Genomic DNA, 18,285 nt, shown 5'->3' with positions numbered 1-18,285 from the left:
CACCAATTGTTGAAGCTTTCTAGGTGGAATTCTTTCCCATTCTTGCTTGATGTACGATTTCAGTTGTTCAGTAGTCCGGGGTCTCCGTTGTCGTATTTTGCGCTTCATAATGTGCCACACATTTTCAATGGGTGACAGGTCTGGACTGCAGGCAGGCCCGTCTAGTACCCACACTCTTTTACTACGAAGCCATGCTGTTGTAACGTGCAGAATGTGGCTTGGCATTGTCTTGCTGAAAAAAGCAGGGACATCCCTGAAAAAGACGGCAGCTTGGATGGCAGCATGTGTTGCTCCAAAACCCAGATGTACCTTTCAGCATTGATGGTGCCATCACAGATGTGTAAGTTGCCCATGGGCACCAACACATCCCCATACCATCACAGATGCTGGCTTTGAACTTTGCACTGGTAACAATCTGGATGGTCTTTTCCCCCTTTTGTCCGTAGAACAGGATGTGTGATTTCCAAAAACAATTTCAAATGTGGACTCATCAGACCACAGCACACTTTTCCACTTTGCATCTGTCCATTTCAAATGAGCTCAGGCCCAGAGAAGGCGGTGGTGTTTCTGGATGTTGTTGATGTATGGCTTTCGCTTTGCATGGTAGAGTTTTAACTTGCACTTGTAGATGTAGCGACGAACTGTGTTAACTGACAGTGGTTTTCTGAAGGGTTCCTGAGCCCACACGGTAAGATCCTTTACACAATGATGCCGGTGTTCTGTCGAGATGAGGTGCGTCGTCAAGATGAGGTGCATGGCACCTCCACTTGACAGATAAGTCTGTCTAGATGAGGTGCGTCGTCGAGATGAGGTTCCTCGCGTAACTGCATATGTGTACACTGAAAAAAATTACTTGATGAAGTTCGCTTATTTAGATGCGCAAGTAAATGTATAAATTGTTCATCCAAACGTAGTAATGTATAAAATCTACTCACTATAAAACAATAAGTATTTTTAACCTGGAGTTAGCTTATTTCGACAGGCAAAATATACATATACATACATTTATGCTCCTAACGTAAAATACAGAAAACGTTTTACTTACTAGGCTATAAATACACTGAATACTACAATTAATAAAAAACTTTGATGGAAAAACAAACAAAAAAATGCACATGCGCAGTTGCACTTCGAGTAAGTTACATCATCTCCACATGTGCAGTTGCGCGAGTCACCTCATCTCGACGGGTGATGTCTTCAAGTCCGGGGTAGAGCGATGTGCGCATGCATGCGCAGTAGCGCGACGCACCTCATCTCGACATTGACCTCATCTCGACAGGACGCCAGTTTTTAATGCAGTGCCACCTGCATTAGCCACTGACTCCAGCAGATGGTTTTACTGATGAATTCATCCCATCTGCTCAAAGTGATGTTAATCAGTGAAATCACCTGCTGGACTCAGTGGCTACAAAGAAAACCTGCACCCTCTTGGCCCTTTCTGGAATACTTTGGATACCACTGGGCTAAGCAGTGGGTCACCCCTCTCAGTCTGGTCTGCTTGAGATTTCTTCCTCAGTATCATCAGAGGGAGTTTTTCCTTACTACTGTCACCTGTGTGCTTATTCTAGGGGTTGGTAAGGTTAGACCTTGCTTGTGTGACGTGCCTTGAGTGACCTTTGTTGTGATTTGGTGCCATATAAAATTAAATTGAAAATTTAATTGAATTGAAATATAAATTTGTAATGATTAGACCATTTTTCCAGTGGCTGATGTTGAGACATTGCTCAATGTTTTGTGTCCTCTAGACTTGATTTTTGGAATGCATTATTACAAGATGCCTCTAGATGGTAGCATCTGCTTATCTTGCTGAACTAGTGACGCTTTATGTACTATCACATTCACTATGGTCTTTGGGTGCACATTTACTCTATGTTCCGAAGATAACAAATTGGGAGGATGCAGAGCCTTAGCTTACCATGCTCCTACATTGTGGAATGGGCTACCTGCTTATATTAGAGAGTCTGATTCAACTGAATCTTGTAAATCAAAAAAAGAAAATGAACCTCCCCTTTGTTGTCATATGATTAATTATAACTGGTTTTATTTCAGTTTTTTGTCATTTTTGTGCAGAAGCTGAAACTGTTATTAATGTGAATGTTAAATAGACTGCATTAATATAGCGCTTTTCCATCTGCATTGGACGCTCAAAGCGCTTTACAATTATGCCTCACATTCACACAAACACACTCGCACACTGTTGTCAGGGTGCTGCCATGCAAGGCCCTCACTATACACTGGGAGCAACTTGGGGATTAAGGACCTTGCCCAAGGGCCCTTAGTGATTTTCCGGTCAGGCTGGGGTTTGAACAGAGGATCCTCTGGTCTCAAGCCCAATGTTTTACCATGGGGTATTCAACTCCAGTCCTCGAGGGCCGGTGTCCTGCACCTTTTAGATGTGTCCCTGGTCCAACACACCTGTATCAAATGGCTAAATTACCTCTTCAGTATGCAGCCAAGTTCTCCAGAGTGCTGCTAATGACCTCATTAACTAACTCAGGTATATTGAAGCAGTGACACATAAAAAGTTGCAGGACACCAGCCCTTGAGGACTGGAGTTGAAGAACCCTGGGAGACCAGCACCTCCTCATTAATTAATTATTAATGTGAAGTTAAATTTTTAGTTGTTTTCTACCATATAAGTCAGACCTGGGCAAACTGCGGCCCGGGGGCCACATGCAGCCCTTTGCATGTCTCTGTCCGACCCTCATGAGGTCTGTGATTATTATTACATATATTAACAATGTCAAGCTTGGGTGTTGCAAATCATTAGAGAGGTTTATTTAGGTATATTTAAATATTTACATATTATTACCAAGGTTGGGTAAGATTACTTTGAAAGAATACAAGCTCGTACATATGGATTACATGTATGTATGTATGTACATACATACATTTGGATTACTTGTAATCTGATTACTTTTGGATTACATTTCAAAGTAATCCTACCCAACCCTGATTATTACAATAATAAAAATTACCTATAAAAGCTATTAAATAGGAATATTTTTGTAAAATTTGTAATGGGAGACAGCTGAGTTATCGATGGTGTGGCCCTCGGACATAATTCAGGTTCCCTATGTGGCCCCTTGTAAAAATTAATTGCCCACCCCTGGTATAAGTCGTGTTTTTTTTTTACTAGTCTGAGAGGTCCCAGTGTGACTTATACATGGGGAAAAAAAAATTATGATTTACAATCAAAACAATTCTTTACGCTTGAAATGAGTAACACACCATTAAACTGCCTTTTCGTTAAAAAAAATGAGGTGGAAACTTTCTAACAGGGCTTGATTACTTTCAGCATGCATTTACAACCCCTGGCAAAAATTATGGAATCACCGGCCTCAGAGGATGTTCATTCAGTTGTTTAATTTTGTAGAAAAAAAGCAGATCACAGACATGACACAAAACTAAAGTCATTTCAAATGGCAACTTTCTGGCTTTAAGAAACACTATAAGAAATCAAGAAAAAAAGATTGTGGCAGTCAGTAACGGTTACTTTTTTAGACCAAGCAGAGGAAAAAAATATGGAATCACTCAGTTCTGAGGAAAAAATGATGGAATCACCCTGTAAATTTTCATCCCCAAAACTAACACCTGCATCAAATCAGATCTGCTCATTGACATTGACCCTATGCCATGACATTGACCCTATGTGTCTTTTTGCAAGGAATGTTTTTGCAGTTTTTGCTCTATGGCAAGATGCATTATCATCTTGAAAAATGATTTCATCATCCCCAAACATCCTTTCAATTGTCCAAAATATCAACATAAACTTGTGCATTTATTGATGATGTAATGACAGCCATCTCCCCAGTGCCTTTACCTGACATGCAGCCCCATATCATCAATGACTGTGGAAATGTACATGTTCTCTTCAGGCAGTCATCTTTATAAATCTCATTGGAACGGCACCAAACAAAAGTTCCAGCATCATCACCTTGCCCAATGCAGATTCGAGATTCATCACTGAATATGACTTTCATCCAGTCATCCACAGTCCACAATTGCTTTTCCTTAGCCCATTGCAACCTTGTTTTTTTCTGTTTAGGTGTTAATGATGCCTTTCGTTTAGCTTTTCTGTATGTAAATCCCATTTCCTTTAGGCGGTTTCTTACAGTTCGGTCACAGACGTTGACTCCAGTTTCCTCCCATTCGTTCCTCATTTGTTTTGTTGTACATTTTTTGATTTTTGAGACATATTGTTTAAGTTTTCTGTCTTAACACTTTGATGTCTTCCTTGGTCTACCAGTATGTTTGCCTTTAACAACCTTCCCATGTTGTTTGTATTTGGTCCAGAGTTTAGACACAGCTGACTGTGAACAACCAACATCTTTTGCAACATTGCATGATGATTTACTCTCTTTTAAGAGTTTGATAATCCTCTCCTTTGTTTCAATTGACATCTCTCGTGTTGGAGCCATGATTCATGTCAGTCCACTTGGTGCAACAGCTCTCCAAGGTGTGTTCACTCCTTTTTAGATGCAGACTAACGAGCAGATCTGATATGATGCAGGTGTTAGTTTTTGGGATGAAAATTTACAGGGTGATTCCATAATTTTTTCCTCAGAATTGAGTGATTCCATATTTTTTTCCTCTGTTTGGTCTAAAAAAGTAACCGTTACTGACTGCCACAATCTTTTTTTCTTGATTTCTTATAGTGTTTCTTAAAGCCAGAAAGTTGCCATTTGAAATGACTTTAGTTTTGTGTCATGTCTGTGATCTGCTTTTTTTCTGCAAAATTAAACAACTGAATGAACATCCTCTGAGGCCGGTGATTCCATAATTTTTGCCAGGGGTTGTAAAACTGAGTCGTCATACTTAAAGCATTCTTTAAACAAGCGATCATGATGTTACTATTTTGAGCTTTTCTTCATTGTGGGTTCCGGATAAAATACAATGAACAGTCATGCTCACTTCCAGCAAATAAATGTGAATAAGATTGAGAGGAACAATTGTTCCACTCGTCTTCCCCAACATGTCTTGGTCAACCAAGGAAAAGACATTTTGCCTGGAGGCCTATTTCACCAACAAATCATACTATTTGGAGCATAATTTTGAAAGAACATGACTTTAATGCAAACCAACCAAGATACCTGATCGTACACAAACTTTGTAGGATTTATTACAATTTTTATGGGTTCTATTTTTTGGGACACCCTGTACTTCGATCAAATGCTTTGCACTATTGGGGTTGTAATTTTACTATGCAGATTTGTCTTGTGTTCTTTTGCCAAATATTCTGATGACCTGTTACTCTTTTCAGGATCATGCAGATATAGAATGGAAATTTGCAAGAACAAAATTATGGATGAGCTATTTTGAAGAAGGTGGAACATTGCCATCTCCATTCAATATTATACCCAGTCCAAAGTCAGTTTATTATCTCACTGAGTGGATAAAGAAGCATTTGTTGAAGAACCCAAGTGTAAAAAAGCTTGAAACCTTTGAAACTTTGGGGGTAAGTGTTTCTTTGTGATAACTCTAATGGTCCATATCTCTCATATTGCCTCAAACTGCCTGTTCTCCCAAGAAATTGTTTAGACATGAAGATAAAATAACTCAAAGCCTCCTTCTAGCAAAGTCCACTTAAAAAACAAACAATACACCACCTATTACAAGTAACCTATTAATTTACATTTTTTAATAGCAGATGCGTGCAGCTGAAAATGTGAGATTAAACCGCGAATATCAGGTGCTGGATTTATTCCATAACATATATTATTATGTATGGTTGCCTTCATTTATTTTTAATGGTATGCCATTTTGCCTTAAATGTTCTCTGTATCATCAGGAGGTACTGAAGAACCTAGTAAAGAGGTATGTGGCTGCAATGATCAGAGACGGTAAAACAGGGGAAGGGTTGACAGAGGAGAATTTCAAGGTAATACATATTGATAGTTTGAATAACTGTCATTCATTTCCATTTTCTGGTGTTAAATTTATACCTGGTTCTCTCCATCTGACAGGAGCTTAAGCAGGACATCTCCAGCTTCCGTTATGAAGTCCTAGGAATGATGAAGAGTAAAGCTCAAGGTTCCCTAGCAGGAAAAATTGCTACCTCCCCCTTGGCTTATCCTGGGAACTCCTTCATATATTCTCCAAAATACAACGCTGGTGAGCTGCATCAAACGTTGAACCACTTAGAAGCAGCCAGTTCTGTCCTGCAGAGCAGCACCACTGACTCCACCAGCTCTGAGAGTTCCAACAGACGAACCAACAGTTGCGTAATCCCATCCCAGACAGGAAACATTAAGCGCACGCTCTCTACAGACAACTCGGGTGGCGGGCTCCGACAGAGAGCCAGTAGATACTCACTGAAATGTGATGAGATAAAGCCATTACCAGAAGAGGTGTCTGGGGGGCAAATCCAAGAACAAATTAAGCATGAGGAGGTGATCATGGTGATCATTCAGGGGGTGGAGAAAGACAACCAAGAGACTGAACAGTCATGCAAAGATCATACTGATGAGGTCACCAATGGGCCAAAAAATCTCCACAAAAACAAAAACAACCAAAAACATGAAAGTGTAAATGTGTCTGCACACCAGAGATGTCATTCACATTAGAATGGAGCTTGAAATGTATACTAATATCAATCTAGCTGTTCATTTTAGTGGAGGACCCACCCACTTAGTCCATGCCCAAGATTTTAGCCGGGGAAAATTTTATTTTATTTTTGTAAGTGTGGGCGAACTCCACCAGGGGGTGATAAACACAATGGCGGCCAAAATAAATATTAAAAGGATTATTAACCATGTGCGAGGTCTGTACGGGAAAATATCCAGCAGAAGTGTTGACAGTATGGGCCGCGCATTATCGAGGTCCATGCGAAAAACACCTCGAAGAACTTTAAAAAAAAATTAACCCAAATAAGAAACTTGATATTGTAAAACTGTGGCTACTATTTTGTTCAGATGTGTTGTAAAGAAATTGATATTTTGATGATCGACTTACTGTAGTTACTGTATGATACACTCAACATGTCCTCACTATGTAAGAATATCAGCCTCACAGTTTCATATATGCCTGATATTGGCATTCCTGTAAAATTAAGTTTCAATGCATTATTTTCATTGTGAAATGTGACTTTTCTTGTCATTTAAATGGACTGGAAATACTGTTACGTATTCAACATATATATTACCATGAAAAGTCCATAGTCTAACACATTCAACAGCGACCTTTAGGTAACAAATATGTCAATTTTATGGTCATATTTGAATTCCTTGACCCCGAAAACATAGATTTAGACACCATAATTAATGTTCTAGGTCACATAGAAGTGAAAATATGCCATAATATTGATTTTGGCTGCCATTCTGTTTATTGTCCGCAAATGGCGTTAGCTCACATTTTTCAAAAAAATTACCTCAGCTAAAATCTCATTTTTTGGACCAATGTCCAAGAATCTGTATTCAAAACTCACTCCTGGAAAATTGGTCACAGACTCAATGGGTGGGTCCTCTAAACCATTTCCTATCAGTAACCAGTAAATATTGCATATTCTGCCTCAACTACCAAGCATTCCATCTCTAATCATATAATCGTGCTAGTGAGCTTACATCTCTGTGCATACATTCATATGAAAAATAGTGGTCAGTGAGGAATAACCAAATTACTGACTTAAATCTCAGGGAATCATGGAAAGAGTCATTTAAGTTAATTCTGTGGATGTTCAATTACACCATCTCAATTCACATTTTTAAGACGTGTTGTCTCATATTTATGGCATTCTGAGTCACAATATGAGATAATAAATCATAATTATGATCTATCATAACTATGAGAAATAGCTACTTAATCATGTGCTACTCTTAATATGTACACCTCTGCCAAGGTTCGACAGTTGGGCCTCAGCTAGGAACATTGTTTCACCAAACTACAAATAACAGACATCAATTGGTTATATTGTAAAAAATATTAATGAAAACCTGAACGTGCATCGGCCACTAAATCAAATCAACTCTTCGTTTAGCTAGTCACAGTCTCTCAAACACTGATGCTTCGTCGCCATACATAGGGTCTATAAAGGGATAGGTGAAGTTTCTCTCTCTGTAGGTCTAGTGATGCACTTTGTAGCACAGGTGCAAACATTTTGAACAGGTTGGGGTCAGCTGTCAAAGGAAACTGTGTTAAGGATGAGTGATGTTTGGATGTGGTGAGGGTAAATTCATAGCGGGAGGGCTAGTAATACAAGCATTCTTTGTTAATGTGCGATCAACTTGCCAAAGATTTGCAATGTGTTGACAGAGATGAGACTGAGGTCTTAACAGAACTGAGATCGTGTCCAGATGACTTAATAACTTTGTATCTCTCCACTCTCATTGAAATGGCAGCTCTTTTGACCATCACTTTTGAACTGTCAGATTCAGGATCTATTGAGCGACAGTGGGACATTCACTCACTTCTGCTAATGGGGCTTTGATGCTGAATTTATATTTCTCTATAACACCACAATGGAGTAGAATTTGTATAAGCTGCTGTAATCTTGCTTAAGTGCCCTTTTGTGATGTGTTTCGACTTGTGAATAAATGACTGAATTAAAGGGGATGCAGATTTTAAAAAGCAATATTTCTTTTAACATTCATCAATATGCATGATTTTGAAAATTTATTTCCATTAAACTTGTAACTGTAAAAATGGAGAAAGAAACGTTCTCTTACTGAGGTGGTAGAGCACACTGTCCATAAGCCAAAGGGCTGCTGGTTTGTTACCTTGTGCCCTCTGTATTTTGGAGTGTCCTTGAGTAACATGCTGAAAGCCAAACGTTTCCTACAGTCAGATCCATAGGTAGTTGGATGGTGACAATTTTTGTAAATTAATGTACATCCCATCCGGAAAATATTCAAAGCGCTTAATTTTTTTTCCACAACACCCCATAATGACAACATGAAAATGTTTACTGAATTTTTTTGAAAATTTATAAAAAATAAAAAAAAAAACTAAAAATCATAAGCATATACGTAGGTATTCCCAGCCTTTGCTCAATACTTTGTTGATGCACCTTTGGCAGCAATTATAGCCTTAAATCACCTTGAATATGATGCCACAAGCATGGCACAGCTAAATTTGAGCATTTTTGCCCATTCGTCTTTGCAGCACCATTTAAGCTCCATCAGGTTGGATGGGGAGCGTCAGTGCACAGCCATTTTCAGATCTCTCCAGACATGTTCAATGGTATTCAGGTCTGGTATTCAGGTCTATTCAGGTATTCAGGCCACACAAGGATATTCACAGAGTTGTCCGGAAGCCACTCCTTTGATATCTTCTCTGTGTGCTTAGGGTCATTGTCCTGCTGAAAGATGAACCATCACCCCAGTCTGAGGTCAAGAGCGCTCTGGGGGAGGTTTTCATCCAGGATGTCTCTGTACATTGCTGCATTCATCTTTCCCTCAATCCTGACTAGTCTCCCAGTTGCTGCCGCTGAAAAACCTCTTCACAGCATGATATTGCCACCATTATTCACTGTAGGGATGGTGCCTGGTTTCCTCCAAAATGATGTCTGCCATTCACACCAAGGAGTTCAATCTTTGTCTCATCAGACCAGAGGATTTTGTTTTTCATGGTATGAGACCCCTCCAGGTGCCTTTTGGCAAACTCTAGGCAGGCTGCCATGTGCCTCTTACTAAGGAGTGGCTTCCATCTGGCTACTTTACCATACAGGCCTGATTGGTGGATTGCTGCAGAGATGGTTGTCCTTCTGGAAGGTTCTCCTGTCTCCAAAGAGGAATGCTGGAGCTCTGACAGAGTGACCATCTGGTTCTTTGTCACCTCCCTGACTAAGGCCCTTCTCCCCAAATCGCTCAGTTTAGATGAGAGAACTGGTGGATCCAAACTTCTTTTATTTACAGATGATGGAGGCCACTGTGCTCATTGGGACCTTCAAAGTAGCAGAAATATTTCTGTACCCTTCCCCAGATTTCTGCCTTGAGACAATCCTGTCTTGGAGGTCTATAGACAATTCCTTTAAGTTCATGCTTGGTTTGTGCTCTGACATGCACTGTCAACTGTGGGACCTTATATGTAGACAGGTGTGTGTCTTTCCAAATCATGTCTAATTAACGAATTTACCGTCAAAAATCAGGACCTTCAGCGTGCACTGGGGCGGTTTGCAGCCGAGTGTGAAGCGTCCGGGATGAAAATCAGCACCTCCAAATCCGAGGCCATGGTTCTCGACCGGAAAAAGGTGCTTTGCCCTCTTCAGGTCGGTGGAGTGTCCTTGCCTCAAGTGGAGGAGTTTAAGTATCTCGGGGTCTTGTTCACGAGTGAGGGACGGATGGAGCGTGAGATCGATAGACAGATCGGTGCAGCATCTGCAGTGATGCGGTCGCTGTATCGGACCGTCGTGGTGAAGAGAGAGCTGAGTAGGGGGGCAAAGCTTTCGATTTACCGATCGATCTACGTTCCGATCCTCACCTATGGTCATGAGATTTGGCTCATGACCGAAATAACGAGATCGCGAGTACAAGCGGCCGAGATGAGGTTTCTCCGCAGGGTGGCTGGGTGCTCCCTTAGAAATAGGGTGAGGAGCTCAGTCACTCGGGAGGAGCTCGGAGTCGAGCCGCTGCTCCTCCATGTTGAAAGGAGTCAGTTGAGGTGGGTCGGGCATCTTTTCCGGATGCCCCCTGGACGCCTCGCTGGAGAGGTGTTCCGGGCACGTCCCATTGGGAGGAGGCCCCAGGGAAGACCCAGGACACGCTGGAGGGACTACATCTCTCAGCTGGCTTGGGAACGCCTTGGGGTTCCCCGGAGGAGCCGGGGGAGGTGTGTGTGGATCGGGAGGTCTGGGTGGCTTTGCTTGAGCTGCTGCCCCCGCGAACCGACTAAGGATAAAGCAGAAGAAAATGGATGGATGGATGGATGGACTCCAATTAAGACAATTTTTAGACAAGCCAAAGTTAAACCCTACACGGGCCAAAGATATCACAGCAAAGATTTACTCTATATGCAACATCACAAATTCCTCTCATTAAACATGACATTATCATTCTCATAAACTGCAAAAGAGAAACCATTCCACCTCCCTGTGCAGCCCTCCAGCATCATCTTGTCCAGCTAGCAGACACAATTGCCACCTCCTCATTTTCTCGTCCATGTCCTCCTTTTGTCACTAACCTAAAACTGCCCATGTTCCCGCCTTCTCTTCATTAGTTGCCATCAGGACCTACACACTCCTGGCAGAAACATCTTTTTCCAAATCAACTCTCAACAATCAAACTCCAAATCAACCAAATCATCCAATCACCTGAATTTACCTCAGGTGGACTCCAATTAAACTGTAGAAACAGCTCAAGTATGATCAGTGGAAACAGGATGCACCTGAGTTCAATCTTGAGCTTCATGGCAAAGGCTGTGGATACTTATGTACATCTGATTTCTTAGTTTTTTAATAGATTTGCAAAAATCTAAAAAACAAACAAACAAACATTTTTCACATTGTCATTATGGGGTATAGTGTGTAGAATACTGACAAAAAAAAAATGAATTTCATCCATTTTGCAATAAGGCTGCAACATAAAATGTGGAAAAATGAAGTGTTGTAAATACTTTCTACTTGGACTGTACACCACAATGAAAGTGAAACAAAACACAATGTGATGGTGGTGTGAATTTTCATCTTCCAGTCAAATCCAACAAAAGTACATAGACCCATCAGGCCATAATAGCTGTAATTTCAAAATAGTGGTATTTAGGTCAAAGTCTTTGAATTGAACCTCAATGTCTATGCTGCAATCTTGATTGTTTAATTGCAACTGCATTGTCATGGTGGTGCACAGAATCAAAATTTTACACACACACACACACACACACACAATGTAAAACCTTTTCCTGTTAACTACTGGCAGGATTATTGAAAGGATTATGCTGTTGTTCTCCAATGTGCTCACTATAACATACAACAGCTTATTACTGTAAAACATTAAAATACTGTCCCACTGTTAAATTACAGTAAGCACAGTACAGCAGCTGATGTTGCCAGAATAATTCTGTAAAATATATAAAGGAAAACAGCTCAATAAAATTTCATTGGCCTTCTTCCATTTTGCTCAAGGTCACCACAGGAATCATCGATATTATGATTTGGATTTTCAAACACAACTCCAGCTCTGAAAGGAGACTGGGACATGCCAACCAGGGACATTCTGTTTGGGAGGCAAGTGCACAAATTGTGTGCACTAGGAAGCGAACGTAATGAATTGCATGTCATATTCAAATGTCAATACAGTAATATTTTGATCATCTTAACAAATTTGTTGTCGCTACAAGATGTAGCCCACTCAATTTTAAACAGATGATATCAAAGCTGTTACTTTTATTGTATATGAACAAAGTATGTTAATATGAAGTGTTTTGAAATCATACCTGTTTAGAATTGAGCAGTTAATATTAGCAGGCTACAACATAAGTTTAGCTGACCTATAGACATTAGTGCATTGCACAGTGCAGTAATGGCTTGCACAATTAGTGCCCTGCCTCCCAAGCACAATATCCCGTCAACATTCACTCCACATGTAGATCCAAACTGAACATCCTGTGGTGGCAATGCCAATGTCACAACAGGAAAATGGAACAAGCCCAATGAAATCTCATTACATTGTTTTGTTTTTACAGAATTGGTTTAGCAACCACAGCTGCTTACTGAAATTTAACAGTGGGTGAGTACTGTAATCTTTTTTTTTACAGTAATTAACAATATGTAATGAAATGTAGATTAGCAGTATGAAGCTGACAACTATCGTGTTCAATATACCAGTGTTCATTATAAATTGACAGAGATCATTTTTTATAGTGTGACTGCTGTGTGTGGGTTAGCACCTTTGGTAATCGCTGGGCATTATTGTAAATCACTTTAACCATCTTCTTTCATATGGAAAAATTCTGTTGAAATGCAATCCATTTACTGTACATCAAGGGCGTAGGTTTGGTACAATACCACACACCACACCCCCCCCGCCCCCCTGCTCACCACCATCACCCCCTAACCCACTCATACCATTAGACGCACAAGTACAGCATAATACATAACATATGACGACATAATGCTGAATAATTTAACACTTTATTTACAATATTAAGTGTGTAGGCAAACAAACAAATAGCTTAAATAACAAAATTGCACCCAAAATCACAAATCTATTCTATAGGCCTACACCTGAGAGAACAAGACAACAAAAAAAAAAAATACTTGTGGAGCTAACAAAAAAAAAAAAAAAAAGTTTTTGCAAACAAGATGTATAATCTATTCTCTTCATCAATAATGCAGTTGTAGGTATCTGGCAACCTAATTTGCCAAAAAAAAAAAAAAAGGGATTTCCAATGATATATATGGTGTATTACAGTAAACGTAAGCCGGTGATGTCATAACGCAGAGGAAAAACACGGACGTTTCACACTAGTGCGCCGCTGATTCTCATTACCGTAAGTTCTCATGTAAGCCCTCACTCTGAAAAATTTCAACACTGACAGCAAGCCAAGGACCCGTGCTTTCCAACAGTGTGCTACATGTTGCATATATTACAGTAAAGTGCGTTCAGTGACTTTTGAAACGAGGGAAAAGTATGAAAAAGAGCGCAAAAGTGACAGAAAAGTACATAGACAGACAGCAAACATAAATGTAGTATTTTTTGAGGAAAAGGCAGGGTATTAGTGTCATTTGTGAAGGTGTGTGCAGTTTATTTTAAGTGTGGCGCACAGCATTGTTCGCAACCCCTCCCCCCCGCCCTTCTTGTTTTTCTGCACCGGAGCAGTGTTGCCAGATATGAAATATGAAACTATCGTACCAAAACCTCAAAATTATCGTATTTTGGGAGAAATTATCGTACACAAACAAAACGCATACAACGTAGCTATTTTAGCGTTTTTTTTTTAATTTACAAAGAATTTTATGTCACATTTTTAAACAGTAATTATAGTAATGGGGAAACTATGGCACAAAAAGAACGCAAATGCACAAGCAAGACTGTGAAGTAACACAAACATGTGTTAATTACCAGACTAGAAAGAGTCGAATTTAACCTCGAGGTCGCTGTCGTCATCCGATGCCATGGCCACTTGTGCAGATTTTGTTGAACACAGAAAAAATGTTGACACCTCCATAAGGAACTTGAACTTTTTTTTTATTTTTCTTGTATATCTCTTTGCTCTTGTGTTTTGTTTGTTTGTTATTGCATTTGTTGAAATACAGTTTCGAAGAAAAAAAAAAAGATGTTGGTTGGGGAATCTTCCTGTCCTGTCCTGCAGAGATTGGATGGGAGCTCATTACTTTGTATGGAGAGGGGGCGGGCTTTCAAATGACTGTCCCGGCAGCCCAAAGCCAGCAGCAGCCCTGTGTGTGGTGTGTCTTTGATGCCGCCTGAGTGCAACGCCTGCAAAATGATTCTTGGGTGTCAGAGAGAGATGCGTGTTTGGGCAACCAACTGAAATTATCGTACATATTGGGTTTTTTCCCATTATAGATCGTACATCGTACAGATGGCAAAACTATCGTACAAATACGATAATTATCGTACATCTGGCAACACTGCACCGGAGCCACCCATCCTCTGCGCTCTGGGACCTCCCACTTTACAAATTAAGCACTGCCTGCCACGAGATGCGCTTTGTTTACGTCCATGTGAGAAGAACGTGAGCCAATGAAATTGCAACATGGGTAACCCTGTCATTCTGGCACGTCGAAAACACAAAACGTGACGACTAAAATTATAGTATCGAGTTCGCAAAAAAATAGTGAATGATTTTGTTATATAAACAAAAATGCTAAATATTGGTAGGGACTATTTTGCCATCCCAAAATATTGGTTGTGACTTGTCCCTATGGTCCATATGCAAACCTACGCCCCTGCTGTACATTACATCTTATCTTGTCTCCATAAGATTCCAGGCAACAGTTAATTGCATTTACTCTGTGTGAATACAATGGCCCCACTAATTTACCCCATAATATTGTGCACAAGATGACTAATTTACATTTATAATATTTTCCTGAGTGCTTTCCGATGGGTGCAAAGCATTAGCTAAGTATTTTGAAATTGCACTTCTACCACAAACCATTTTATCTTACACTTGGTGAATTGGATTCAATAACAAAAACAAAGCTGTTTGCAGTTTTGACAGAACCAACATCCACTGCTGGTACTGCAGCAAAAACTTCCACGAATGATATTAATGCTTGTTTAATGGAATTATTCTAGCAATGATTCTGTAATTCAAATGACCAGCCTTTATGACTCAAGGAATGCTAACAATCTTTGGGGTCTGACGAAAGGTAATTTCTTTGGGCACCATCATCAAAAACCTGTTGAACAATGTCTTCTTGAGAATCTACAAGTTTACTCCATTTTACTCCAAGTAAAAGCATATGATTATGGTGTCAACAATATGAAAGGGCTAGTACTAAGAAAATAAGTGGACTCAGCGACGTATCCCCCATGCTCCAAACTCTATATCCATGAAGAATTGCAACAGAAAGGGAATCTAGTGAACAACTTGTGCCACATCAACATGGACATCCATGTAGGATCCTGTATTGTGATCCCAAGAAAAAAAAAAATAGGAGCAGCGAAAAGAAGGTTTTTTCTTGGTATGTGGAATGGCTGTGTATTATTATTTATTTATTTATTTATTTATTTATTTATTTTTTGTCAAATTCAGCATTTGGTTAAAGGTATAGGGCCTTTCAAATTTTAAAAATTTAACTCATAAAAAGAATTTTCTTTGGCACTACGATCATTTTATATATTGACCTATATGGGATTCATAATATGGCATTGCCGATAGATAGTGTCCCTGAAGGAGAAAATTTCAAAAGAACAGACACCTTGAACTACTCACGGTAGCAACCCATACAGTCTATGATAGTGACATCATAGATCATGTTGGGGCTTTCCCCGATTTGCAAGAAGGATGCTGAGAAGCGCACAGTGACAGCCAATCAGAGCACGCAAAGGCACAGCAATGTCACCTGGTAGTTCACTTGAACAGAAAATCCAAGATGGCAAACAATGCTCTGAAACAGCTTATTTCTGTATAACACTAACATGTTTGACTTATACAGAAATAAGCTGTTTCAGAGCATTGTTTGCCGTCTTGGATTTTCTGTTCAAGTGAACAACTAGGTGACATGGTTGTTCACTTGAACAGAAAATCCAAGATGAATCTAACATGTTTGCTCCCCCTCTAGCTGCCACCTTATCGTGGTGGGGGAGTTTGCGTACCCGGATGATCCTAGGAGCTATGTTGTCGGGGGCTTTGTGTCCCTTGTAGGGTCTCCCAAGGCAAACAGGTCCTAGGTGATGGGTCAGACTAAGGGCAGTTCAGAAGCTCCCATGACCAGTAAAAAATCAAGGACCGAGACGTCGCCCAGTGTGGCGGAGCCGGGGCCCCACCCTGGAGCCAGACCTGGGGTTGGGGCTTGCGCGTGAGCGCCTGGTGGTTGGGCCTTGGCCCATGGGGCCCGGCCGGGCTCAGCCCAAAAGAGCGAAGTGGGCCTGCCCTCCTGTGGGTTCACCACCTGCAGAGGGGGCCATGGGGGTCAGGTGCAGAGAGGATTGGGTGGCGGTCGAGGGTGGGTGGCCCGGCGGCCTGGTCCGCGCTTACAGCCCCTGGCTGTTGGGACGTGGAATGACACCTTGCTTGGGGGGAGGAGCCTCAGCTTGTGTGGGAGGTTGAGAGATACCGACTAGAGATCGTCGGGCTCACCTCCACGCACAGCTTGGGCTCCGGTACCCAACTCCTGGAGAGGGGCTGGACGCTCCACTTTTCTGGTGTTGCCCATGAGGAGAGGCAGAGAGCTGGGGTTGCATTGTTTATTGCTCCCCAGCTCAGTTGCCATGTGTTGGAGTTCACTCCGGTGAATGAGAGGGTCGCCTCCCTACGCCTTCGGGTCGGGGACAGGTCTCTCACTGTTGTCTCGGCCTACGGGCCGAGCGGCAGTGCAGAGTACCCGACCTTCTTGGAAGATAGCGCTCCGACTGGGGACTCCATTGTTCTCCTGGGGGATTTCAATGCCCGCGTGGGTGGGGACAGTGAGACCTGGAGGGGGATGATCGGGAAGCACTGCCTTCCCGATCTGAACCCGAGTGTTGTTCAGTTGTTGGACTTCTGTGCTAGTCAGTTTGTCTATCACGAACACCATGTTCGAGCACAAGGGTGTCCATAAGTGCACGTGGTACCGGGACACCCTGAGCCGGAGGTCGACGATTGACTTTGTAGTCGTATCATCTGACCTTTGGCCACGTGTCTCGGACACTCGAGTGAAGAGAGGGGCTGAGCTGTCAACCTATCACCACCTGGTGGTGAGTTGGTCAGACCTGACAGGCCCAAACGTATCATGAGGGTCTGCTGGGAACGACTGGCGGAACCCTCTGTCAGCGAGGTCTTCAACTCCCACCTCCGGGAGAGCTTTTCCCAGATCCTGGGGGAGGTTAGAGACATGGAGTCCGAGTGGACCATGTTCTCCACCTCCATTGTCGATGCGGCCGCTCGTAGCTGTGGTCACAAGGTCTCTGGTGCTTGTCACAGCTGCAATCCCTGAACCTGGTGGTGGATGCCGGAAGTAAGGGATGCCGTCAAGCTGAAGAAGGAGTCCTACTTGTCTTTGTTGCTAGGTGGGACCCTGTAGGCAGCTGACAGGTACCGGCAGGCCAAGCGTGCCGCAGCCTGTGCAGTCGCAGAGGCAAAAACTCGGGTCTGGGAGGAGTTCGGGGAGGCCGCGGAGGAGGACTATTGGTCGGCCTCGAAGAAATTCTGGCAAACCGTCCGACACCTCAGGAGGTGGAAGCAGCTCTCCACCAGCACTGTCTACAGTGAGGGTGGGAAGCTGTTGACCCTGACTGGGGATGTTGTCGGGCAGTGGAAGGAATACTTCGAGGATCTCCTTAATCCCATCGTCACATATTCGCAAGAGGAAGCAGAGACTGGGGACTCAGAGGCAGACTCATCCATTACCCAGGCCGAAGTCACCGAGCTGGTTAGAAAGCTCCTCAGTGGCAAGGCTCCTGGGGTGGATGAAATCCATCCTGAGTACCTTAAGTCTTTGTATGTTGTGGGACTGTCTTGGCTGACATGCCTCTGCAACATCACGTGACGTTCTGGGACAGTGCCTCTGGACTGGCAGACCGGGGTGGTGGTCCCTCTGTTTAAGAAGGGGGACCGGAGGGTGTGTTCCAACTACAGTGGGATCACACTCGTCAGCCTCCCCGGTAAGGTCTATTCCAGAGTACTGGAGAGGAGAATTCAACCGATAGTCGAACCTTGGATTCAGGAGAAGCAGAGTGGTTTTCGTCC

General features: G+C 42.0%; 1 protein-coding gene across 3 annotated transcripts in view; it reads left to right on the top strand.

The window, feature by feature from the left end:
* trpc4b (transient receptor potential cation channel, subfamily C, member 4b) overlaps positions 1-8,558 on the top strand; it is a 78,461-nt gene extending 69,903 nt beyond the window's left edge. The window contains exons 8-11 of one of the 3 annotated variants that reach the window (XM_034168408.1): positions 5,264-5,458; positions 5,651-5,692; positions 5,792-5,881; positions 5,967-8,558. In XM_034168408.1, coding sequence (XP_034024299.1) covers positions 5,264-5,458; positions 5,651-5,692; positions 5,792-5,881; positions 5,967-6,566 — 927 coding nt within the window. In that variant the 3' untranslated portion in view covers positions 6,567-8,558. Of the gene's footprint in view, positions 1-5,263; positions 5,459-5,647; positions 5,693-5,791; positions 5,882-5,966 lie in introns of all 3 variants that reach the window. The other 2 variants (XM_034168407.1, XM_034168409.1) reach the window with 2 other exon arrangements.
* The last annotated feature ends 9,727 nt before the right edge of the window (positions 8,559-18,285 follow it).

The sequence above is a fragment of the Thalassophryne amazonica genome, chromosome 4 (assembly GCF_902500255.1).
Source record: "Thalassophryne amazonica chromosome 4, fThaAma1.1, whole genome shotgun sequence".
Taxonomy (NCBI): Eukaryota; Metazoa; Chordata; class Actinopteri; order Batrachoidiformes; family Batrachoididae; genus Thalassophryne; species Thalassophryne amazonica.
Note: the sequence above shows the minus strand (reverse complement) of the source record. Positions and strands in the feature narration are given on the sequence as shown.